General features: G+C 41.9%; 1 protein-coding gene across 15 annotated transcripts in view; it reads left to right on the top strand.

The window, feature by feature from the left end:
• The window catches only part of LOC105672654 (zinc finger protein 541), a 403,799-nt gene that overhangs the window by 300,573 nt on the left and 75,275 nt on the right, over positions 1–27,951 (top strand). For all 15 annotated transcript variants that reach the window (XM_067354494.1, XM_067354493.1, XM_012367730.2 and 12 more), the window contains 2 exons: positions 841–959; positions 8,968–9,271. In XM_067354494.1, the coding sequence (XP_067210595.1) occupies positions 841–959; positions 8,968–9,271 (423 nt within the window). The remainder of the gene's footprint in view (positions 1–840; positions 960–8,967; positions 9,272–27,951) is intronic.

The raw sequence follows: 27,951 nt of genomic DNA, 5'->3' as shown, positions 1-27,951 counted from the left end.
CGATTCCTTATTCTTTAATAGGATGGACGATAATGGTCTCGTTTATCAGGTGGCATTAACGGCCACGCAGCTTTCGCTGCCGTCGCTCCATTCTGATATTTGGGAGCGATAATGGCCAATTTAATTCTGGAGATAAAATGATATGAACGTCTTTCCATATCGCAGAGTAATATCAACTGTTCAGGATGATGAATTTTATCTGATTAAGCTTGTGTATTTTAATAGACTGCAATTACATTTTGTAGAATGTTTTAAAAGATTTTGCTTTTGAAAAAAAAAAAAAAAAAAAAAACGCTGAGCGAAACTGATAAAATATCTCAAGCAAATAAGAAGTATTTTTGTTTGAACAACACAACACTGCTAAAAACACGAGTATTCGTTACGAAGATTGCAAAATTATTCTTGCCAGTGATGCTGGAATAATTGTGCGCCACGACAAGCTTGCAAGGGAGATTGGTGTGTGTGTGTGTGTGTGTTTGTGTGTGTCGCGCGATAGCCACCTGATATCGCCGTTCTAATGTCTATCATAAAGCGACGTTTATTTTACGAGGGTCATGTATGGTAATTGAAAATCACGTCACGCTCCAATTTGCCGCGCGGCTTTAAAACAAAGCCCGCTCGCGACTCTTCCTCACACGTGTCACTAATAAACTTGCGAAAAAGAAATTTAGATATCTCGGGATACAATGGAGATTTTGCGTTGTCGCAGTAATGGAAGGAGAACGAGATAGCTTATTCATTGGTGAATGCATGTAATCACGCACCGCCGCAATTCGACAGACACCGTAATTTGTAATTTTCGTCAACGCTACTACTAACGCTGCTGTTTCTCTGTCGCAGGTCTGCGGGAAGGTGTTCAACAACGCATCGGCGCTCACGAAGCACAAGCTGACGCACAGCGACGAGAGGAAATACGCGTGCACGATGTGCGGCAAGGCGTTCAAGCGGCAGGACCACTTGTGAGTACCGATTATAGTATTGTGTCGTTAGAGAATTACGCGAATATGTCAGATGCCAGTTGCTGCAACGTTAGCAATAGCGACAATTTAGCTTTGATAGCAAATATTTTTTCTAATAAATTCTGCAGTGCAACAATAAATTTTTAAATTAAGATAGCTAATGAAAATGAAAATACTCTACTGAGTATTGTTGATTCGTCTCCAAGAAAAACTCGTTCGCTTATGCTACGTTTGCAACAACACTGCTGCGTTATGCTGTTATAATTTTGTTAAAAGCCTGTCTTTCGCCGCTTTCAAAGAAACTCGTCGCGTTTCCACACGCCGTTACTGATGCCAATCGACATATTCGCTTCTTCCTCGCATTTGCCTGCTCTTCTCTCTCTCGCGAAATAATTGTTGTGGGGTGCGTTATCGAATCCATCGTGCTATAAAACAGAAACGAGAATAACACTCGAGCACGAGCTTAAAGGAAAACGCTCGTGCTCGCGGCATTGAGCCGCTCATTATGTTCATCAAAGTCTCTCGACGCGCTATACTTCTACGATGCGCGTATACATTGGCCGTACAAATATGTGTGTATATGTGTATCTCTCTTCTTTGCCGGTGCGCTGGTAAGAAGCCTTCTAAGCTGCCGTGGAGTGCCTTCTTAAGACCAGTAGTTGGAGAAATTTCTGCGCGTACGGGAGGGCTATGCCGGAGTAATCCCTTAGATATTTCCCTTACGTAATGCTGGGTTGTCCGGGTATTCGATGAGAGAGAGCTCGCGGAGCTGTATCGGCACGTACGGGTATTAGAACTTTTTTGAATTTACGACGGTAATAGTCGCTGCGGAAAAAAGCTTGTCTGAAGATATCCTCTCGCATTACATATCTTCGTAAATCTATTTCAATTATTCGAGCGATCAAAATGCGATCATAATTAGTGATAAAAAATATATTCATAGCTACTCAAAATTGTATGGATTGTATTCGCGAGATCGAATAACCTTAATGTTAGCCCGATCGTGTCTCAAGTTGGCTAAATTATTCAGTGAATCGTAAGTAAAGCGCGCGTCTAAAAGGGATACAATAAATTTAAATGTCATTTAAATGTAATGAAAAATGCCATCTCGTGCAGTCAAGTCAGGCGCCTCGGAAGCTGTCGGAGACACGGCTGGCTGAGGAAAATGGACAAGCGCGGTATAGGAATCAAGAACAAGAGGCGAGAAAGGACACGGCACAAAGGCGAGTGATGGAACTGTGGAGGCGAACTATAGCATCTAAAGGGTTCAATTCTTGCCCGAGAGCGGGCAAAGGAATAATGCGGAATCAATAGAGGTCGGTCTCGCGACTCCGCTCGGTTTGGCGACCGTTGTATAGTGTGTTGTCCAAAGAACGGTCGAATGCCTCGGCCAGATTCGACCCGTTGTATTTCCCCGAAAGACGGATCCCCAAATCCCTCAACCTGCCCTTATATCCCGCTGCACTCTCCCCGTTCGTCCCTCGCCCTCCGTCGTGATTCGCCACGGCCGGCCGGAGTCGGCATTCTGCGCGGACAGTATTTTTCTTTTCTTCACCGCTTTTCTTTACCAGCTCCCAATGTCTTCCCGTCGTTTTATTCTCTCGAACTCGAGCGACTTCCACGCCTTCAATACGAGAGTCGCCGGAAGGGTGCGAGGAATTACTTACGTTTCATTGCGAACATTGAGTTTGCGGCTTCTCCGAGCGAGGTTGCCTGCAGCAGGTTTCTCGCCTTTCTCTCTCTCTCCCTCTCTCTCCTCTCTCTTTTTTTCTCTGTCTGCCCTTTTCACCCCTTTCGTTCCACCGATAAATGATAATGGCATTCAATCAGCCAACGAGATAAGGGAGAAAGGGAAGACATATCCATTGACCTTAACCGAACTTATTGCTGTCTTAAGTTTGACGTCAATTTATTTTCACTATTCGGCCATTTCCGCGAGCAGATTGCGATAAATCTCGGGTTGAAACTATCAAACTGTTACTCCGGTCTGTTTCGTTTATCCGCGATATCGAGGCGTTGTTATTTTATTCGCCATCTTACCGTACCACCCCGCACAGTATTCTCTTGTTTATTTGTTGCGATAAGTTAAACGTTTGTTTGTATTCATTTCATCGTGCGCTGCTTTGGGATGTGATATTCCCTCGTACGCCGGTATCCCGCGTATTTCCAGACGCGGAGTAAACGAACCGTGCGCGATACTATCTCATGCGCGAAATCGCGAAGTCTTTGCCCCAGTTTCTGTTTTTCACGGGAAGCCGTCGCCGCTGTCTCCGTCCCGAATACGGAGCGCGATCGAGGGAATGCCGAGGAGTTTCTTCTCTACTCCGGGAAAACTGGGCTGGCTTTTTCGAGGCAGATTTGCATCGCGCGGAAAAAGGGTACGCTTAGGCGTTACGTTGTTCTTCGATAAAGCACGTATCGGCGATTTAACGTAATCGCGATATTGCTCCGATGCGATATTCCATCGAGGGACGCCTCGTATATATCATATTACAAGTTCGCGGTAAGAGAGGAGAAGGAACAATAATAGGCAGCGAGAGAAGAAGCAATAACAGTGCCGTGGGCAAAGATTTTACGGAAGCGAAGGAAGAGATCTTTCGGCTCCATTCACCGTTTGAATGGACTTTCAAACTTAATTGAGAACGAGAAAAAGTCGGTACGAAGTCTCGCCGTGCTTCCATTCTTTTCCTAAGAATTGGCAGACCCATGCAACTACAGTTTCCATCGTCTCATCTGCTTTCTGAAAATGGGTCCCCCATTGTAGATTTCTCATCGAGTAACCGTTACTTACAATTTTTCCAGATTTCTAAAGGTAATGCACACATACTGAAAATTATTAGAGATCGTTATTTTGAAGGAAATTAAAAAAAAGGATATTTGGTCTTTAACGCCTAATATTATTCACTATTATTAATAATATTTACTGTTATTAATCTTTTTATTTAGATAAAATTTGAGTGAAAAAATTTATGTAATTGTACATCAAATAATAACATTCGAGCTGCGATTAGAAATTTAGTTTGCTAGAAACAAACGAAAGTTTTTAAGTTTGTTGATTAAAGTTTGGCTTTCGAAGACAACAGAAAGGAAACGAAGATGATAGTACGCGTCTCTGATCTCGTTCGTCGAAACCAATAGACTTTTCGATCGATACGAGCGAACTCACCACTTCTCAAATTCTTTACCGATCCAAATGTCATTGTAAGTTTTGTGAGATACCTCTCTTGCCACTTTGGCAACTTCCCATACTTTGATATATTTTAAGCCTTGTTGTTTCAAAGAAAAGTAGAACAGATATCTTATATTTTATTCTTTAGAGAGATTCTATTATATTTCAGTTCGTAATGACAAATATTTGTTATCCTCTTTAAGTCATTTTAATTAATGTTTCGATTTTAAACGCTAAAATTATAGCTAAAATTTTACAATATAAATCAAACTATATATGTGGAATTTATTGTATTTAAGAATAGATTTGCCGTTTTTATAATGATAATACCAAATCGCGATAATCAACGCTTGTTAAAGTCGTAAGTCTTCAAGATTAATCGAAAGACAAAAGGTACAGACGCTTTGTTGTTCTCTCTGTCGCATCCCCGAAAATCTAACGGACTTCCAGAACGATAGCTTTGTCGATTTCTTCGATATCGAACAAGACTCTATTGTACGTCTCTCTCGGTGTATCTCTGTTATCGAAGTAAATCCACGTAGTCCCTTTGCTGAGTCGGGGTGCGCCGCCGCGCGAAATAAGGAACGGAAGCGCTTACACCTCAAGAGGAATTCTCTTCGAGAGCTTTTCTTCGAACGCGCAGAGGTATATACCGGGAGACCGGCCGCTTCTTCTTTGCCCGAAAGGGATTTGCGACGACGGGAACTAAAGAGAGGAGCGACAACGCGAGCAGCGAAGAAGGAAAAACTTCTTCCCTCGGTTTGTAGCGTCATCGGGAGCTTTATTTTTCAGAATGCGTTCGATATTTCGATAATTGCTTCCTCGTGGCCCTCGTCATATCAAGGAGTTTCTGCTACCAACTTGTATAGAAAGTGAACAAACAGAACAAAGCGAATAAATTTCTTTCTTGGCAGTTCTAAAAGTTTCTAAACTGAAAATGTGTATGTTGTTTATCTTTCTTAAAATATACTTTTCTTTAAAAGTTTGTAGCATTTTGTAATCTGTAAATAAAATTTGATACGAATTATCTTAGTGAGAATGTCAATATTTATTTAGAATTTGCATTACTTAGTATGATATTGAAGCAGAAATATTTAATAATTGATCACTGAAATATCAAGATGGCAAGTCGAAGAAAAGACTTTTTTTGCAAATAGAAAACTAATTAATTTTTTATTAGCATTGTAAATATGTAGAAGTCTTTTATGGTGATTACATATTTTATACAAATATTCTTAGAAGCTTACGTTGATATATTCAACAACAATACTCACAAATAATTGCATCTGTAAAAAAATATTAATTTGTTTAAAAACTTTAAGCTCCAAACTTTTGAGTAGTAATTTATGTGATGTATTATTTTATTTATAAAATTCTGATTTTATCTACGCTGAAATCAGATTGGCTAATAATTGGGAGTTAAGAATGATCCTCAACTTTAACTTTTGTAATGAGAGAGTGAAAGGAAGGGATATAAAAAAAAGAGCAAGTAGGCTACTTTGTTAGTAGTCTCGTTAGGCCAGCAGGCAGGGAGGATCAGGCAGAACTAATCGAGAGTTGATAATTAGTGCTGATTTAATCTCCGTTCTCCGGGCAAAATTCTGCGCGTCGACGCGGCCTTTTGCGCGATCCAATTAAAGTTTCATAGAAATTCTCGTTGTCGGCGCAAGTTAATAATAATTAATAACAATTTTCCTTTTACCGCCATATCATCGTGTTGCGAAGTAAGACGCGAATGAGATGCGAGCCTTGCTACAATTCTAGAAAGTAAAGTCGCTGCTGAAATTACGGGTTTTTGAATGACGGTATTTTCTTCATCATTTTTACAAGCGCATATCCGTTATCGTCGCTACGTACGATGAAATATTTTCTTTGCCGATTAAATAAAAACACAACGGTGAACGAAACTACAAACTGCGAAACGATACGTCGCTATAACGCTCGCGTGACCATTGTTTAATTCTTATACCAGGCAGCAGAGAGGCAGATACTTTTATTTTTGTAAAACAAATACAGCTATCGAATTTACTTTATCCTCTTTCTTATTTTATTATTCTATTTGTTTTACTTATTTGTTTAATATTTTTGCTATCTAAAATATTTTATCGCTGTTACTGGTAATTTATAATTAAATTTGCGATAAGCTACGCCTTTTTATTCCACGATACAAAATTTATACTAAATAAAAAGACAGATCATGAGAAGATTTTTATTTTGTCGGTTTGATTTATTTGATGGTTTTATCAGTTTTTTTTACGGCACGTGTTAAGTGAAACTGTTCTAATAGAACTCGTTGATTGATCAGTGGAAGCGACTGTTCCTGTAAAAGCCAAGGGTAGATCCTGGGTTCACGTTTTCTCTCGCTTCCTTTTTCTCGCGTCTCTCCGAAAACAGAAGCAAAAAGAAACGACGATGCACGTGCGGTCGACACGTCCCAGGTGTTCCTGATTATCTCCCGCAAGGGAAACGCCGGCAGCCTCGGGACACGGGTCACCTTAAAAGTTCGACAAATTAGCTTTTACAAATTAAACCCTCCCCACGGCAGCAACTTTACCGGTGGAATTTAAGGGAATCCGTTCGTATATCGATAGACTATAAAACTTCGCTCCCGGATAACGAGTGCCCCCGCGTCTACCGGAAAATTTACTGGAAACGATATCCCTTCCATCGAGACCGCCGTATCCGTACGACTTCTTTGCAATCCACTGCGGACGGTTCTATTGCGAAGGATCCGACGAAGGATGTCCACGCTCGGAATCTCGTTAAAGTTTCAAAGAACGGAAGGGACAATTCCTTTCGAGCGCGGCGAAGAAACTTAACATGTTTGAGATAACATTGTAGGGTAGAAATATTAGTAATTAACCGTCATTTAACCTTAGATTTTTAACGATCGAGAAGCGTAGTTTTGTTATATCAAAGAAATTTTAACTCAATTTAAAGGAAATGGTAATTTCCTCTCTTAATATTTTTTTATATTAAAAAAATTGGTTTAATCTTTACTTTATTTCTATCTTTTGCATGACACATTTATATGGTAAAATTAATAGAAGTAAGGGAGGGGCAGTCTAATCGCAATTGCGTGATAGATAATATTGTATCTTTAATCGAGACACTGCGCATACCGTTATTTTACTTATCAAGTCGATTGATAATCCCGCGATTGCAAGTATCAACAGTGAAATCGACAGCGAATCGCATCAGCGGGATCATGAATTTTATCAAGTAGCGCGATCGCGTAATCCAGCATCGCGAAATTGCGCAACTTGTTGCACGCAGGAAACGCGCCCTCGGATTTCCACGGCTTTTTCTAACGCTCTTCGGCAACATACAGAGAACGGCCGGGTCTCATTTCCAGAACATCTCGAGCGAAGAAGAACGGAGTAGGAGGAAATCTTTCAAGTCTCCCCCCTTTTCCTCCCCACCATCCATAAACGCGTTAAGTGCACGTTTTGCCTCCCGTCGATGTCAGCTGGAATATCGGGCAAATGGAGTGGATAAGTCTTTAGGCGGACCGACGTAAGGACGTAAGGGCAGCAGCACGCTGGGGACGAGTTTAGATGTTTCATCCCAGATAAGACCAGAGTGGGAGGGGGAAATCATGCCCGGCGGTATATGGGATTTCCGTAGCCGGGGTAGATCGTAGGTAGATATAGATAGCCGGCATAATCGGGTCGACATAATTTCGGGCGGGCACTAAAGAGCAGGTGTATGATCAGATTTCTGCGCGCCCAACGAGCATCCGCGAGCGCTATATACAGCGTGTCGCTCGAGACGTCCTTATGATTAATGCTGGATGTGAGAGGAATTCGAATGGGAGCGCGAGGGATACCGGAGGAATATATCAACCGCCGTGATATTTCCTGACTGAAATGTTATGGTCGATTTATATTCCGGTTGAAATGCCAGCAAGCGATTTCTCTATTCGTGAAGATGATGGGTTTGAAAAGTTAAATTCCTGAAAATCAAACTATAGCAAATATAATCGACATAATTGGAATTTTTATGTGATTGAAGCAATGTGTATATTGTATATGTGCATTAAAATCTTATATTTTAAGCAAAGAAGTGGTCTAGAATGTTAAACTGTACATTTTATTCATTTTTATGGTTTAGATTCTTACCAAGTAATGTGATACAAGATTCTGCAGCATAAAAATGAAAAAATGTATATCTTATTCATTTCTTTCTTTAAAGTATAAGGTTTTAGTGCATCGCAGTAAAGTTCTAGACCTGCTAAATGTGATATAAGTTTTAAAGCATAAAAATGAATAAGATGTATATTAATGCTAAATGTATGTTTTATTCATTTTTTATACTTTAGAATTTTACATTATATTATTTGATAGATTTAGAACTTCAGAATGTGTTTTCTTTAGTACAATGCATTAAAATCTTATATTTTAAACAAAGAAATGGTCTAGCATATTAATCAATTAATATTGATTATTTATTATAAAGTTGATTATTTATTATAAAGAAATTATTTTATAAAGAAATGTCCTCACTTAAATTTAATAATTAATTTCTTGTATTGCCAATATTTGCCGAAAATTTACAAATATATAATTATTAACGTAAGGATATTATGGAATTAAATACGATTAAATGTAAATTTTTAATTTTATATTAATCAGTTGTATTTTCTTTTTATATTATATTTGATATTTTTTACAGTAAATAGCACGCGCACAATATTATGTTCTAGTACTTTAAAAATATACATTTTTCTTACTAAAGATTTAAAATTCTAAAATAAGAACAGTAAATTTACATTCTTAAACATGGCAAACCTATTTTTCTGAAACTAATGAAAAAATGTGGTTGATTTTCTGATTACAGGAATGGACATATGCTGACACATCGGAATAAAAAGCCGTATGAGTGCAAGGCCGAAGGATGCGGCAAATCTTATTGCGACGCGAGGAGCCTGAGAAGGCACACAGAAAATCATCACGCTGGTAGCAAAGTTAATGAGAGCATCAGTCCTAGCAGTCCTCCGACCGGGCCTCATACGCCTAACACACCCGGAAGTAATCCCAGCACACCGAGCACGCCCGGTGCGACCTCCACGACAAATGGTCACGGGCATGCTGCCTTGAAGCAACTACTCGCCACAGAACCCGCGCAAACGCAACAACAAAAAGTGAGTTTTTTTCATTTCTAATCGGGAGTTTAATTCATTTTTGCATTTTTAGACCATTTTTGACTTAAAAAAAATCATAATTTATCATTTTTACTCTCATGAGTAATTTTACATAAAATATAAATATTTTAGATTAAATAAAAAAAATGTAAAAGTTTTGATATTCACAAAGTTGACGGTGCAAAATTGATTTCTTTTATGTTTTGATATTTTTCTCCTCTATTTTTCTAAATTTCTCTTTTTAATAATTTGAGAGTAATTAATATAAAATTCTTTGAAACTAAAAATCGACATTTTCAGCATTCAGCATAGTAAAGATTAAAAAATGGACTAAAAATGTTCATTGATGTAGGAAATATTGACAGACTTCTGCGTGCATTAAAATTAATTTTTTTATATATATATAGAATATATTTACGAAATCACAATTACGAAATTACAATTGCACTTAATTATTAATGAGCCGGTGAGCTTTTGCAGTCAAATTGACAATTGTTCAGCTTCTAATTTGTTTCACGACGCGATGCAAGACGGGAAGTTCGAACCACGATTGTTTCTGTTGGTTCGCCAGCATGGCGTTGGCCACGCTGTATATTTCACGATTGAATTTTCTCGAAATTGGTCTGGAATTGCAGCCCCGAGATGGGTTTAAGGGCTTACCGGGCGAACCTTTCAAAGAGCCGGTCAGCGCGGAACGCAAAGACGTAAGAGGATTAAGCGGCTTTTTCGCGATCGCCGAGTATGTTGCGCGACCCGTAACTAAAGCGCCATTAATTTCTGTATCGTCTTCATCATTCAATTTGCCGATTTCCCGATCTCTTTAGGCGGATTTGTTCCGCTTGCGAGCTTGCACGACGGTATGTAATTAAGAGGAAGCATACGCGTTTCCGGACGTAGGGAGAAACCTTCGTGTCGAGTGAAACCTTCGAAATGGAGATAATAATTCCTACTCATGAAGATCGTTAATTGGAATTCGAGCCACAAGTTGGCCAGACTGTTGAGCGATACGGAGCGGAAAGTTTCGACCTCTCTCGGAAGTGTTTCCTCCGCCTTTTATCTCCTCGCTGCGGATTTAATTTTATAGCTTTACTAGCTTTCTGTAACTTCTATTTCCCCGCAATAGTCCCGCCGACCGAATGTAATGCACGGCGATAACGAACTTCAGATTGCTATCTCGCCGATTACTACAGTCATTATTCGGACCTCGCGATAGTTTAACTTCTTCGCAACTCTGATGAGCTTAATTTTCATCTGCTGCGAGGTTGAACCAAGCTGCTCCTTACTCTTCTTTTTTTTTGAGCTGCAACTAAATTACATTTGGGAAACCTTTTTAAAATAATTGTCTCGCATCAATGGACGAATTTTTCATTAATGAGAAAAAAAAAACACATTTTAACGAGAAGTGGCGTTATAAAATAGAGCGGAAACCCTGTTAGTGACCCAATATGTCACGCATTTCGTGACACGGAATATTTTTCAAAAAGTGCAATATATTCCGCAGCAGTTCGAGTTCCGCTTGACAGCTCCGCAATTTCGCATTGATTGCTAGTATTCTATGCCTTGTTCGTTTTCCGACGGCGTTTCCGGACCGTGCCAACGTCAGTCCTTCCGACGCGGTAAAACGCAGACGCGGCTCGGGTCACGATATCACGTCCGGTAAACGTCACAGCGTCCGCAGCCTCTCTCTGGCAGCTTTTAAACGCCACCGAAAGAAAGTCGTTAGTCCCAATTCCAGCCGTCGCAATTAAAGGTCGCGAAGCGGAAACCGGCGCTCGCGTCGCTCGGAAAAGCCTCTCTTGTCCTCCACGTCTTTCTTTCTTTCTTTCCGCCTCGGCCGTCTTTTCTGCGAATTTGACCGGCACGTAGCTCCTACTGGCAGAGTTTATTGGTTGCGACCCTTGACCACGTAGAACCGAGGTGGCTGCACCCCGGCGGACCATTGTCGGGCGATAAAAGGGCGCCGCGAGAAAACGAATTGTCCGTGTTGGAAGCGAGTCGGAAAGAGAGGCTCCGAAGGTGAGGCCACCCTTCGTCTTCGCCTACCTGCCCTCCACCCCGTTCAGCAGTATACCCTGTCAGAGCCGGTGGAAATTAGTTCTCGGCCGTAGAGCACGGAATTATTGCCGCTTTCAAAGTCGCTCGCCGCGCTTACGTTCGAGGACGGGCGAGAGATGCGAGAAGGAGAGCACGTGTGTGTTGGAGAGAGAGTACGAGGGGAGAAAGAAGGCAATGAGAACAGGAGGAGAAAGAGAAAGAGCAGTTGTGCCGATGTATGTAAGTGTGTGCGGAACGGCGCGCTTCCGTGTGCGTTGCGCTGAGGGAGGGTGAGAGGGTAGTTAAACCGAGACTACGAATCTACGATATTGAGTTAGAAGTAAGGCGGACCGGCCCTGAAGTGGGGGCTAATAAAATTTGATGACCGGGAACTTCGTAATGAGAATGAGACGAGGAAAGGAGGAGGAATCGAGAGAGACGAGGAATGAGCGGGAGGAAGAGAGAAAGGGAGAAGGAGATAGACGCGGTCGGCTATGAAAACTTTTCAGACGTAGCGAGAGCCCGCGATTTATGATATTTCATCGGACAGCCGCGAAGTCCCGGAGAGTAATCTTTTGTAGTCATTAATTTTCTTTCGCTATATCGTCATAAGTTGCAGCCGCCTTTGTCGGAAATGACGCAGCTGCGGATATTTATGAATTTGCTTCCGACGCGTGAAATTTAATCAACGCCGCGGATATGCCGCGTTAATTACTCACTGTAGCATGTTATTGCGTGTTAAATCTGCTTGCGAATTTTTCGCGTCAGTCTTCGATCGACCGCCTCGCGTATACTTTATACCTTCAAATCTTAGATTTTTGAAGTTTTAATCAGTCGAGCAATTCTCCCTTAAAGGGAGAATTCAAATACATTTCAGATAAAAACTGTAAGTTTTGAGAAAGAAATAATTTCTGCGATAATAATAATCAAACAGCAACATTGCAAGATAATTTAAATATATTCAGAAATATATCTGGACTTTTGTCAATGTACACGTATAATTTATTTGATTCACTTTTCTGTTTAATAAAGAATGTAGGAAGAAATATTAATCACTGATTGAAGATATTTTTATTTTAATTACTCGCAAATTATTAAGAGAAATGTTAAATTGACGAAGGTTTTTAGATATGTTTTTGAGCCTATATATTTATATTCTCTTATATTTTTGTTCAAATAAGCACGACGTATTTTAAATTAACTTTTACATAATATTTCTTACATAAAACTGCCGCGACTCAAACAAACCATCTATATTATATCATACCGCAAATCTGGAAAAGCTGCTAGTGCTATCATTGGCCGTAAAATGATGTCGCACTATGCGAGATTGCCCGTTGAATGAACCGAGAAGCCGTCTCGTGCGCTTTCTCGCGTCTTCTCAAACGGTCTCGAGCTGCGCTCGAGTCGGTAACTTCGCGTACGTGCCGCGTTTGGGATTCCGCCGAGGGTACCCGCCATAAACTCGTCAGGGCACAATCGCGCGTGCGAAAGTAGAACCACGAAGCGCGAGAAATAGGAAAATACGAGAGAAGAGGAGGCAGACGAGCGAAAGGAAGAGGAGCGGGGAAAAGAGACGGAGATGGAAGAGGCAGATGACGGTTTATATATCGGTACGAGAAAGATGATGCGAAGAAAGAGATAGAGTGAGAGAGAGGGGGGGGGGGGGAAGGGAGAAAGGAGAGAAGTGGCTTTCCGATGCGCGAGCAAGCTCGCGATTTTCCCGTCACGTAGAGATGCGAGCTCGACTAGACGACGACTACGACGGCGACGACGACGATCAAATTTGTTCGGGAATTCGAAATCGCTGGGATGGAACGATGGGTTGGGAATAAAGTGTATGCGGCAGCCGAGTGTGTTCGCGTCGCGCCGCGCCGCGCTGCGCCCTACGAACCTTTCAGCCCCGGGTTCGCCGCGAGCGAGCGGGGCAAAGGGACGAGTGACGGTGAAGGAAGAGTGATTCGACATCAAAAGGTGTCTACCGGTCGTTCAACCGACTTCGCGCTTGTCGAGCGATGGCCGCGTCTTGGAAAAATCACGGTTATCGCTCCGGAAAATCACTGTCTTACTTCGGCGCGGCGCGCGTTAAGTCAAAGGACGCAGCTGAAAGAGCGCGATTCTTTCAGATCCGCATCATTGTAAAGCCGCATTGTTAAAGTCCATACTTTAACGCGAATCTCGTCGGAAATTGCGAGCACATAATTATTTCCATCTTATTGTTTCATGAAATAATTCATTAATATAAAATTACTAATTAATATCGTAAGTAAATTAAAAATTCAATATTTGGATTTTCTTTTATAAAGCTTAACACGATGCAATAATAGTATTATTAATACGATATAGAGATGCGTGAATACGCCGATATTTACATCACTGACTGCAAGCAGTCATGGTGAAATTTTTTGAAAAATATATCGAGTTAAATAAGAGACGATTTATCTTATTCGCGTTTGTCATAGAAAACCGTGAAAAATTGTATCCGCGTGCAACTAGTCTTGCATAACATGACAAAACTGTCAATTTTGAAAATTTGTTTTACACTGTATATTTTTTCCCTTCCATTTTTTTCCAACGTGTGCGGAAGTATTCATGTGTATACTGTGGTCAATTACGGGTCACACAGCTATCAGCGCGATTTTTAGTCGTGTAAATATTTATCTCCGCGAGAATTACAGGATTCAATCTCTTGATGACGGATATCATTTTCGCGATTTGTGTAGACGAATCTTTGACAAACAATAATGATGTTAAAGAATTGTGAATTTATGTATTGTACGTTTCCGCTAATACATTGCGTTCGCTATTACAAAATACCGGCACAAAAGAATTTCGTGTAATACGGTTAATACAACACACGTCCGCAACATCTGCTTGCATTGAACAGTCCACGATTCGTTTTAGAAAGCCAATCAGAACGCGATATATTCGAAAATTGTTTTTTCACAATATTTTTGTAAATAACCACTACGTAGATTTAACATTCCACGAATGCTTCAACAAAATTATTAATAACATAAAACGCTTTTATGCATTTTGGACAAGCCTTCTGCTTGTGAAAATGTAAAAACTGTTTGTATATATTTTTAAATGCTACGGCGCATAAAGCTCTTTTCAACAAAAGATTAATTTTTTTGCAAAATAATACATTTTCTCACCTAACCCTTTTTTATTGTTTTAATTAAGTATTCAACGCTCTTGTTTTCGATAAATGTGAGAAATATTTAACAAATGTTTGTTTGCGCCGATGCTTATTCAATATTTCTGTCATCCATTTTGAAGCTGTTAAAAGTTGTCTAATCACACTCTTAGCGGCATGGAGAACTGGGTCGAACAACCGTGCGAAACCGAATCTCGAAGATTGATTTACGGTCGTCTCTGAATCGATTTATGCGACTTTGGACACCGCCGCCGCGACTCTAACTAATTGCGCGTCGTCCGATATAGTATTTCCGGTCGAAAACAATTTTCCCGCTCTGCGACGGTATCCAGCTTTAATTGCATTATGGAATTTCATATCGGAATTGGTACACCAACGAATTCCACGCGATGCGATTCCGTGCATTCGCGATTGTTCGTGTCCATCGCGCATGCAAAATAAGCGCGAGCGTTTGACGTGCAATAGAGTTAGCTCCTTGCTGACGCGGCTCGCGAAACAAAGTCTTCGCTCTGAAAATAATACAGTTCTAGCGTTGATACGATTCTCATTCGATGTCAGCGCCAGCCAATTTCACCGTGGCACGCAATTGCTGAAATTCCTGAAATCTACTGAAAAGGATTAGCTTTGAAGGTTGAACAGTCTGACTTCGTCGTTATTAAATTCTTGTTTACAGATTGGAAATAAAATACGTTACGTCGGTGATAATTCAGATTCCATACTGCCACGGGAGTCTATTCTTTGCAATACTTGCGACAGAAATAGACATTTGTTATAATAAAAGAATTATTACGCGTTTTTTCGTTTCAGTTTACATTTTTAGAACGATAATTATCATCGACGATTTTGAGAAACTTCTTAACGCACATTGCTTCGCGGTTTCTTCCTTTGGTTGGGTTATCTTACATTTAATCAACCCAAAACTTTAATTTAAAACCGTACGAAGTTTTTAAATTATTAAACTAACGCCTGATATTTTCGTCCGGCGTGTAATATTTATATTTTTCCGCTTTCGAACTTTTCTGGCAATTTTGTTTAGTTAATCGTTGTATCAGAGATGTTTCTGTATCCACATTGATAATATTAATTATGATATAATTACTTTGGGCGCTATGAAGCTCCAAATATTCAGCATATCATTAATAACAAAATTAATTATAGTATTAATTGTCATTAATACTAGTTTCTGAATAGAAGGAATAATTATCATGTTTATTAATATTATTATATATTATTAAAATATATATTTGATATTTGAAGAGAGACAAATATGAAAGAGAGAAAGAGAGAGAGAGTTATAGTTATAGAAGATATTATACAATAAAAAAATTCCTAAACGTTGTTGAAACAATAGTTGAAAAAATGTACGATACATTATTTTCTTTTTCTTTCTATGAACAAAATTGCAGAATTATTATATATCTCGACTGATAAATTTATTCTTCAATGCCTCTCAACGGCATATTAGTCCGAGAAGAATTCACCTTCTTTGAAGTACAATTATGCCAGCGCGTTCAATTGTTCTCGTCGATTAATCTCTCGTAATTTCCAAGCTCCTCGCGTTTCATCGTCATCGAATTTCCTCCGATTTCCCGACGAAATCACCCGCTCGTACTTTCTTTTCCAGGAGGGAATATATTGTACCGCGGCGGTGCAATCTTAACAGAATTACGAGTGTAATAGCCTCCACTCTGCTTTGGTACTCCGGCTGATTTATACTTGGGTTCTTTCACTGAATGAAGTCGATACAAATGACCGCCACGCGAGCGTTCCTATCTAACAACATTCACGTAATAATGGATACGCTATTCCTTTCGTATTATATTAAATCTACTCGAATCTCAAATTAAGTGCCGCGCACAGTTTCCTGATATCTCGATAGCAGTAGGTAAATACGTTATAAGCATTGCTCGCGCGTCGATAATATAGCATTTAATTCCCGGGAACGTCCGCCGGGTAATTTTTCCTCCCCTTGCGACGGAAGGGGGCTACGGTTGGCTGTCTGTGAAAAATAAACGAGCCCGTGCAACTTGGCGCAACGCCGTTCCGAGCCATTAAACTTGCACGCGGTAGCAAGTTTTTCGAGGCTGCGCATGCACTTCTCCTGATGCGCGCGCGAGAGAGAAAGAGAGATCGTTGCACGCTACGACGATGCACACACGCGAGACGCTGGTGCCCGTAGGGGCTTTCGATATTCCGGCGCGAGTGCCGCGCGGAAAAAGCCTAAGCACTACCGTTATTGATGACCGTCGTGTCGAACGGACCGCGTTGATTTATCGGTTCGAAGGAAAGAAATATTTCTCCGGGGCGCGGCGAAGAGAGAGAGAGAGAGAGAGAGAGGAAAGTGGAGATAGGGCGACGGAGAACCGCAGGTGATACGCCAAGGCGGAAATTTACGATAATATTTGCCGGGACCGGACGAACCGCGAAATGAAATTTCCACGATATAGCTTACACTTTTCGCGGCGAGTCCTTTTCCCTCAACCGCAGAGTTTCACGGTAGTAGCGACTCCAAAGGAATCGCGCCTTGAGCTGTCGGAAAGCGCGTACTTTATCTAGAAACAAGCTTGCTTTTTATTCAGCCACCGCGTGATATGTAAATCTAGCAACTGGCATCGTAAACACGTAACTTGTCAGAGAATTTTTCGCACTAATTACGTAAAAAATGTATTTGCTCCTAGAAACACGGTTCCGCTAATGATGATAAACATGCATCAGTGTAGAAATGTTTTTTTTTCTCTCTTAAAAAAATAATTCGCAGTAATTTACTCTAACAATGAATAAAGAATTGTGTTTTAAAAAAATATTCGCCAAATATGACACAGCAAGTAATACGAAGCAAATTTTACTTTTATTTTAACATGAAGCATGAAACAGAAAGCAAATTCTTTTCTGATTTGTATTGTTAGTTAAAAGAGGTAAATATAAGGCAATATTACTAAGGTAGTAATTCACTTTAGATCGGCTTGCTTGTTAGACGTTGACGATGTTCCAGCACACGTTATCGTAACGCGATGTTGACGCGATGTAGACGCGCGGAGACACAATATCTATGGCGCAGCTTCCGGTCGGTTCGTCGTCGCGCTGCAAGCTATTACGAGTGTGTGTGTGTATGTGTGTGTGTTTTGACACCGTGAACAGCCATTTCCTACGACGTGCGCCTAGCTAAGGTATATTTACTTCGGGTCCTCTCGATGCAGCCCACGGCAGCGGCTTCGGAGACGACCGGAGAGATCCTCGACGAAAACTTGTTAACCGTCGACGAGCTTAAGCCACTCGAAGGCTTCGCCTTCCAATTTCTCGTTTGTCGTTCTCGGCGGCTCCACGTCTCCGGCTTCGGTACTCGCTCGCTCGCTCGTCTTGTAGCTCCATTCCCTCGGAAGATCCGGTGGAAGTGATGCAGGAAGAAGCCATCTCACTCGGTATCATACTGGGTGATCCTTTGACGCATTTATCGCGAGCAGTCTGATGACGCGACTGCGCTGCGAGTAGTAATGCTTTGGCTTTGGCTTTCTGTCTGACTTATGCTAGTGTTCTTCCACTGAATGAAGCAATACAGACAAATATCCACTATTTCTTTATATATTATCTCATTCTATTCTACTCTTTTTTATCGCAGAGGCTAATATATTACAAAAGAAAGTTGTTTTTATCATTTTTATGTTTAAATGTATCAAATTATTATCTGTGACGAATTTAATAATTAATTTTATAACATTTACAACAGCGAGGACATTAATATAAGGTCAACACTTTTTTTTTTTTTTTTTTTTTTTAACATCTGTATCTATCTTCTGCTTTTCCGCAGACGATCGGAGGAAGAAACCGTTCGTAGCTTTAGAGGAGGGAGGGAAAAGTCGCAGTCTTTTATAAATTTATATCGAGCGGCCTGATGACGTGCAACGCTTCAACCAGACGATAAAAAAGTAGCTGACTCGAGCGTCAAAACTTGGGGCGTATACACGACGACGTAGCAGTAAAAGTCCGCGTAATGATATATGGGAGTTCGAGTGTCCGCTGCGCGCCAAGCATCCCGCCGCCGCCGTCGGTGCGCCGATAGAACGTTCCGATGAAAATTGCATCAGCGAACGATAAAATTCTGTATACCGATGTGAGAGGCTCTTGAGTATCCATCACAGCGCCGCCGTGAGGTTAGGTAAAAGTATCCTGACGGAAATTGGATCGTCGTCGCGTCTCAACGATAGCCGCGGCTGATACCCCGCGTGTCCGGCGCAAAAATTGTCTCTCGGTTTAAGAGCACTCTCTCTCTCTCTCTCTCTCTCTCTCTCTCTCTCTCTCTCTCTCTCTCTCTCTCTCTCTCTCTCTCTCTCTCTCTCTCTTTCTCTCTTTCTCTCTTGTTATTCTTTATTCCGCGCAAGTAAGTTTTCTTTATTTGCGTAAGCAAGCTGTGCAAAGACACTTTTGGTTTCGTATAAAAAAATCGGTAAAATTTTTTGGTTTTATACAACTTGGCGCGAGACGCGATTATGTCTCTTGATAAAAAAAAAAGTCGGACTTTGAGAAATGGATGAAAAGCTGAATAGAAGGCTATTATTTCGGAAAATCGTATTAATGACCTCCAGAATGGCAGAATTGGAACAGTTTCGCGTCACGATAACGTCTCCTTTCGCGCTCTTGCAGGCCATTACGTCGAGAGATTTATCATCTTCAATTCTTCTACATGTACGTTCTCAGCGCAGCGCACGAGATGTTCCGCTGCACGTAGAATATCATTTCCAAAAATGATGGCACGCGCTCCGCGAGACTCTCGAGGAAAATTGAATCATATTTTCTTCAGCTTGCTAAACTTCTAAGTCACGTAGCGCCGTCTGAGTTTCGAGTTTGGGCCTTCTGGTCTTCTCATCCCGTTTCCCGGCAGCGTCGACGCCGCGCGATTTACAAAGTGGTTCACGTACAGCAGTCTTTAAAATAATTAACTTTGCAATTTAAATTACTCCGCATGTTAAATATTTCAAGGCGACGGTTTTCGAAGTCTTCGCTTCGTCGCATGCGATTATTTATATGACGATTCACATAATTCTGCCGATCGCATTTTCTTCATACGACCGCGTGTTTCGTGTAGTACGTTTGGAATCAAATCCTGGACAGACGGATGTTTGTATTCGTCCTCCCTCTGTTAATCATCTGGTGATCTCAGCTATCGGAGCGCCGCTGTATCATGTTCGTTCATTTGTTGATCGCGACGCGCGTTACAAGTCAACAACGGGCGCGCAGGACGGAGACGAAGTCACGTCGAACGAGACGACGGCGTGCGAGAAGATGCGACGAACAGACACACACCGTGTAACCAGGAAAGGGGAGAGGGAGACGTACATGTACGGCGACGACACGGACGGCGGTTCCGTGTTCAAGTGGACCCCGGGTGAACGCCGTTCATTTGATATACAGCTAATTAGAGATCGAAATCTCGACTCGTCAGAGTGTGTATCTCGCTTTGAAACGGGTCGCAGTCGGAGTCGCTAGTATCCCTGAGGTTAATACCTCACAAACCTCTGTGTGTGTGTGTATGTGTGTGTGTGTGTGTGTGTGTGTGTGTGTGTGTGTGCGCGCGCGTGTGCGTGTGCGTGTGTGCGAGGGAATGTACGTGAGTAGATTCCGCCAAGTATCGCAACTGTCTGATGATAAACGAAAGATTTGGTTCATAGCCAATTAGAGACGAGAAATTGTATGATTTTTTTTACAAACATCAAAATTAATTCATCTTCGCCCCTATTTATGCCGTTTACGATAGCATAAATTGATAAAAATACCGAGAACTTTTTTTGTGCAAAAAATTTGATACGATCACTCGCTTCTGATGTCATAAGTCAATACGACTGCATGAAAGGATCGAAAGCTTGAACTCACGTTACCTAAGAATATCTAAAAGCTCTATCGATATATCTGCATATCGGAGATATTTACTCATTCCTATTCGAGAGGGTTCATTTATCAATAACTAAATCTTAGTCAGTTCGGAGATGTCGTTTCCGATCCTTACTTTCAACAACGGTATGCTCGGCTTAGGCACGCACGGGTATTCCGAGAAGAGAAACCCGGGGTTTGAACGTATCCGATTGAAGCACAAGTTAATTAGAGATCGGAATCTCAGTTTACGCGCAACCCCTCGTGGGACGTGGTAACAATTAGTAGGCGAATAAAAGCGCTTCGATGTGCTCGTATTAAATTCGGAACTGGATTACGAATAGTGCGCTCCGGCATCGAAAATGGCGCATGTAAAATATTCATCGCGCTACAAAGTAAAGTTAAAATGAGATGCGAACTGGAGTCGCATTTGCAAATACTGTTCGAATTGTAAACTGCCGGTAAGTGAGTTTGGTAGACGTAACACAACAACAACAACAACAACAACAACAACAACAATAACAACCACAAGCTATTTTACTTGTTAAAACGTTCGCACATGGCAAACACGACGACAGTTTTGCGCTAAACGTAACTTCGCGATCTTCTTTCGCATAATTGAATTAATATATTTAAATGACCGTTAATTTACATACCGGATTTGGTCGACGACTTTCATAATTAGTTTCCATTTTTATATTCATTGTAAAATATTAGACATAAAAACTTTTCAAATTGGACGAATAAAGGAAAGGCTTTTCAAATTAGGTCAGATTTCCGATGAAATTCTCTCTCTGATGACAGTTCTAAATGCATCGTCCGCAAGCGCGATAAGCTTCTTTCGCATATACCCACGCGTTCAGTGGGAGGCGGAATCGGATGATTGTGTTCAGCGTTCACCCTTCAACTTGATATACAGCTAATTGGAGATCTGAATCTCGGAGCATAGATCGTATCCCGGGGTGCAGAAGAGGAACGCGTAGATGTACAAAACGCTCTGCGGCCTCGCGGGCAACAGGGTTTCTCAATGCTATCGCGTCTGTATCGGAAACCGTAGTGCCCTCTTTGAATTTTCTATGAGATATACGTAAATGAGATTGAAATTAAACAAGGAATGATTCGCAATTCCTTTTTACATGTTTAACATTTTTATTTCGATGCATTTTTGATACAATACCAAATAAAAGGGTGATAAATATTTAAGTCCGCACTAAACGCGCGGACAAATCTACTGTAACAACCGCGATGATAAGAGCTTAGCGCAAACAAACATCTTTTTTTTATACATTTTTGATCGGACGTTAGTGATTTTAATTTTAATACACATTTTACGCCGCGTAAAGCTCATTGTGAATATTTTTAATTCTAAAAAGCTGTTGCAAATTGAATTATACAGGTATTGATCGCTAAAGTGTCGAGTTGAGAAACCCTGATGCATAGCATGCCGTGCGCCTCTGGATTTGCGTCTACGTGGGAGCGGGCACCTGCATTCTCGCGTAAAACACGTCTCCGCGATCCCTTCGACAAAAGACGGGAAGCGTGAGGTGGGAAAATGGAAAGGATCCGCTCTCTATCCTGGCAAACTATAACTAAACCGCGCGCGTCGCCGGTATACTGCTCTATAAATTATATAATATCACCCGTGCTCTGGAATGGGACCGCGCCGGACGCGCCATTCCGATGCCGCGTCTCTGAGTAATATATTATATTTCTGCTTGTCACGGCTATGCACCTACACATCCGCCGCATGTATACCGCTATTCCTTCTCGTCTGGCACATCACTGCAATCCATTCTTTTCCCGCGGAATGGCCCATAAAGTTCGCGGACCCGTCACGCTGCGACGCGAATCATCGAATTGGATTCTAATCGCCGTCATAATGTCGCGGTACTAAACGAGAAAAAAAAAATAAATCATAACGTCTGTTTACTTATAATACAACATTTTATCAAATGGGATGAATCTTCAATACATCTAAAAAGTAAAACATACGGAGATTGATACTAAAACTTTTATTTCGACTTCAGTAAACTCGGCAACAAATTTAAAGGAAAACGCAGGCTATCTAGCAAAGAATCGCAGGCGATCCATTGGAGGATTTCGGTCGGAGAGGAGTAAAAATTGAGGACATTCGCTCTCGTCCATGGAAAAATCTCGGATCGATCGTCCTCTCCGAAATCGATCTCGTATCTGTGCTCGAATTTTTCATCTCCACCAACGAAACGTCGAAATTGCATCAAGCCTGCGATTCGCGATCCCATCATACACGCTCGACCGAGTCGAACACGCTTTCTCCTCTCTTTTTTTTTTTTTGTTTGCGAAGCGAAGAGACTCGAATCGTCACCACGAGACTCGTTTCGTACGGCTGCTGCTCGCTAAATCAACGAAGTCGAACGTACGGCGCGTAACCAAATTAACGTATACTTTGTACGTGTTCTATCAAACGACTGTGTTCCACGACGCTGCAGAATAAGCCAACATATCGTATCTCGCTGTCACTTGGACCAGAGCCATGTAATCGGCGCAAATATTTCTCTTGATAACAGAGAGTTAATTAATTTCGAAAACGCAATTGTTAACTTTGCAGTTCGGAATTAACTATAGAATAATCCACTCGCGCTGCCTAATATGGAGACAAACTTCTCCATTCGGCGAAATCTTTAATAATATATTATACGCATGGAAAGTGCAACTGCGATTCCTCGCGATTGGATTGCGCGCGAAGTGAGGACCAGTGTCTCGCTGCTGCAGCATCGCTAATTAATTCGACATTAATCGTGTTTCGGAGTTGAGTAGAGCGCGCGGACTAACGCGTCCGTCGTGAATCAGTTTCGCAGTTACGAGTTTCGCTCGCCGCTGCCGGCTCTCGATATCGCGGTCGGCGATTTTATTATCTTCTCTCCCCCGGCGCGCGGCGAACAAAGTTGGAAAATCGCCACCGCGGCCGCCCGGACGAGGAAAAGAGGACTAGGAAAAGAGGAAAACTTTCCGTCGCGCGGTTTCGGTAAAAGAAACAGCAGCTCGCGCGCTCGCCGAACAGCGACTCAACCGATGCGATGCGTAACTGGATCGACGGACCTTATTGAGTTTTCGTACTTTCGGATTCCGACCGCCGTGGGCGAACAACGGCGACGCTGATGCTCGCGCGCGAACCGGAGGCGGAGAATTTGCTTTTCAAATTTTCGTTCTTTCGCTTGCGCACGGCCAACTTTTGTAGGCTGCGGATCAATGGGTTTCCGGTTCGATATTAGTTTCGCATCTTATCGCGCGTCTGTGTGCCTGGAGAACACGGATTTCTCCGCTTTTTGCAATCTGCGACAGGTGGAAATATTAAAGAAAGGAAAAATTATCATATAAGGAGTGAAGTATATTTATTAATAAATTTACAAGAGAATAAATAGCATATAATTTTAGATTTTTGCATAACAAATCAAGGACTGCGGAAATATAATTTGTAATATCAATTTATAAAATATATAATTTTCACGTTCAGCCCATTACGAAATAATAATTTACGAGACAACTACGAGACAACTCTCTCTCTCTTTCTCTCTCTCTCTCTCTCTCTCTCTCTCTCTCTCTCTCTCATCGCATCACACTGAGACGCCAGTTTCTCGATACCCCATAGTCGATCGAAATGGGATTCCGCTTTAATACCAGCTTCGAATGCCGAGCTCCGAACGGACGATATTGCAATTAGGCTCGTGACAGTCGATCGAATGTCGGTACGTCCCCGTTGCGAGCGTGTACACGCGCGGCACGCCTCGCGAGCCTGATTTAGGCAATTTAGATCGCCGCAGCTGCGTGCTACGCTACCTTTCAACTGTCAGCTCTTGGCTTGATGAAATGAGCGAGCGAAATCGTCGTCACTCAGCCTCTCGATCGGTTTTGCCCGCCGGTAATATGAAACAACGACGACGACGAGAGGAAAATCCAAGACTGGGAAAACTTTCGAACAAACGAACTAACGAACGAACTTTTGCCGAGGTGCCGTGTTACTTGTCACCGCAAGATCTCGACAGAATTGAGATTTCGTAACACGATTTGTGTAGCGACAGCGCGTTGTGGCACGAAATCGATTATTAATGAAACGCATAATGATGGTGCGCTGAAATTTTCAAGTATCTCTCAATCACTATACATTTCTTGAAAAGTCACAAGATAAAAAATAAATAATTATCTTGAGAAAATCAATTAAATCTCTAATTTTGGTTTACTTTTTAACTAAATAGAATGGGAAAAGAAGAAAAAGTGATATTTAATAGCAGCAATTACTGATCAGACAAATTATATGACTCTTCTTGGGACAAGCTGTTTTTATCAATAGCTGAAAGAAATACATACTGCGTTTCACATTGCCTAAGGGTTGAAAATCGGATAAACAAAAGATAGGAAAGCTTACAGCAGCGGGAAAAATTCTCACTTGAGATATTCTCAAAACTGAAAGGTAAGACACGATAATTTTTCAAAATATATGAAAGTATCGCAATACGAAAATTAAAAGAATCTTTGTCGCTTTTTTGAAGCTTATCTACCTGTTCCCGCGACACGTAGCCGAAACGAAATAACGCTGTCGTGCGAATCCCGCGCTTGCTCGTATTAAATCTCGTAGGATCACGGAGGCGCTACACCGCGAAAACTCCTGCGGTGATGGCGGGCAACAAGAAGCGAGGAAAGTTATCTCGAAGTGCATCTCGGGAGAAAGTGGAAGCCGCTCCATCGTGCTTCGGGGAGCGACGAGACTCGACTAGGAAAGCGCAGGATTCTCGAGGCAAGGAGATGGCTCGCGAGATCACGCGTCTTCTCGGAAGACGGAAAAACTTTTGGATGAAAATTGACGGCCAGCGACGAAAACACGTGAGCGCGGGCGCGGTGAGATCTTAACACCTGCTTTCTCTCGCGCTGTAATAAGGCCGCTCGGCCTTAAAGCGGTCCGCCTAAGCGAATTAAAAGTACGAACAGCTCTCCTTCCCTCGTCTCTTCAGTCCTGCCGTCGTCTTCATCGTCGTCAACGCGGAGCTGGAAAAGTTGCCCGGCTACGTCCGCCGTATTGAAGTTTTTTACATCCGCCGAGATAATCTGGCTTAATTAATTTAATTCCGGGGGAAGACGAGAAGGTTAGCCCGCGACCTTCCGACCTCCTCCCTTCGTCCGGCTTTGTTATCGTCCCTCTCCCTGTAGACGGTTCTCTCGCAATGACGAATATTTTATTATGCGAAAGCGATTTTATGAGACGGCACGCTGCGCGAAGTGACGGCCGTGTATTTGGAGACCTTCGTTTCTCGCAAGAACGTGTGAGGAACGATGTCGTGCGAGGGATAATTGCGACGATTTTTCTTCTCCTCGTCGAGTTTGCGCGAGGCTGTGTTTCGCGAACATTCGCGTTAATAAAGAGCCATGATGGTCAATCGAAAATTTTTATAATATCTGGAAATAATTAATATCGTTAACGAGGCGGAGTACAACAGCGCGCGCATAGATTTTTATTACGGCGCCAGATGGATGCAAGCAATTAAAATTACGTTGGAATCGCGGACGAATATTGGACATCGATATATCGGAACCTCGCGTTCCGTCATAATTATTTTACAACACACGGTGTCTTCATTTTTCTCTCCCATCAAACAGTCTATAATTCATTTTGACAATGTTGCCGTGATAATCTCACGTGTCAATACGGCTCATATTCTGTCAATACGTCGCGCGTATTTATTTCCTGCTATTCGCAGGCTGCAGAATGCATTTTATATTTGATGATTCACATTTCGTGTGACTTATACATTTTTTTTACGTCAAAACGAGCTCATTTTGTCTGCTATTTTTGCAGCATTTTCTCGTTTTTTATGCGCTAATTTCCCGGACCGATGCACGCGCTGTATTTTCCAGGTCGGGCGTATTTTCACACCTCCATTTCGTGCTTCGCGAAAAGCCTGGAGAGCTCAGATTTTTCGATCCGCGATATTATATATCGTTTATTATTCCGGGTCGCAGTGGTGACGCGGGTTACTGAGGCGGAGGAACCGGGGCGGGGGCGAGATAGGTTTCGCACTCTGTATATTACGCGCCCACATCGCGTCATATTATAACGGCGCGGTAAAAAGGCGTTATACGAGCGCGAAAAAATTCCTTTCCTTCGCGCGTTCGCATATTTCGCATTGTGCGTGAGTCGCACACAGGTTCGACGGTAACAGGTGTGAAAAGCTCATAAAAGCGAGGCACGCTGCGCGCAGACGGGGTGTGAGCGCGCTCCGTACATTAATAAAATATCGATAAGGAAAGGCATCCGAGAGGGGGAGAGATCGCGCCGGTCCACTTTTTATTATTCATCCGAGGAGAAAGCTTACAATTATAAATCCTGATTAATACGCTTTTTATCGGTTCATCGAGCATTTATGATGGATGAAGTTTTTGAACGCGTCTACGAAGTTACGATGTTATAAATCATGCAGTATCGGAGTATATCGCTCAGCTGGAGCACGTAGTGTGTATTTCAGTCGATATTTCCTGTCGCGCTGAAACGAATAGTTGAAAATAAAAAGCAACGTGCACAACAATCTCTGTCAACGCGAATTCATTTATCGTATGCATAATAATATCATAATTATTATTAGCTCTTATTTATTATAATTATTCTAACAAATTAGTACAAAATATCCATAATTCACAATGTAATTTATAATCCTATAAATCTGAAAAAGTTGCCAGCTACTTGCCGGATCAAATTATTCATTGGCTTATTTTTTGACAGGCGGCTTAAATCACATTAATTTCTATCGGTCTATTTCTAGTTAATGAATCAAACATGTGCGTTTAACCGTGCAAACCGCACAAGAGGCACACATAAATGTATAAATAATGGTACTCGGCCGCAGTAGCCGGCATTGGTGGGAGAAGAGAAACAGGACAGATCCGAAAATGGGTCGGGTCGAGGACCATGATATGATGAACGAGAGAGTCAGAATGCGCGAGAGGAAGAACGGGAAAAATAATGCGATTCTCGCGTGAGAATCGCGCAAGAATGCCAAGGACACACGCGATTCTCGCAAGGGGAGATTTTACATAAGAAGGGGGGGAGGGGGAGGGGGAGATCAGGGAGAGAGGAGACGAGAGTTTCGAGCCGGGGCCCTCCTGTGTTTTGCTTCTCTCGCGAACAGCGATTTGTCAGACAGGCGAATACACGTCAAGAGATAACGGCGAAGTTTCGCAGACGCTCCGGAACGACCGCGGACTCGCGGCTGATAAATGCGCGGCCGTCGCGACGCGCTTTCGAGTTGAAACGCGCGTTTTGTATGCGTACAAATGGCAATCGTGACGTACAAGGGCGCGTATATGATAAGCGTGCCATCGGGGAACGGCGGGATGATCCGGATACTGCGGCTTCGTTGCGGTCTCGGAGGAACGCGACGAACGAGTCAAGCGAGTATGTAATATGCCCGCAATTTTATCGCAAAGCCGGTATTCGCTACATTATTTTTTCTTTTTAATTAAGCCGCAGATGTCCGAGGCATCTTTTGATAAATTTTGCGCAACGATATAATAAAAAAAATTTTAAGTCAAAACAATGATATAATTTTACAGAATGTGCAATGGTGTTAAAATCAATGATATAAATATTCACGGAGAG

Source organism: Linepithema humile, chromosome 4, assembly GCF_040581485.1.
Source record: "Linepithema humile isolate Giens D197 chromosome 4, Lhum_UNIL_v1.0, whole genome shotgun sequence".
In the NCBI taxonomy this organism is placed as follows: domain Eukaryota; kingdom Metazoa; phylum Arthropoda; class Insecta; order Hymenoptera; family Formicidae; genus Linepithema; species Linepithema humile.
The sequence above is the reverse complement of the archived record's forward strand: the minus strand, read 5'-3'. Positions and strand labels throughout refer to the sequence as shown.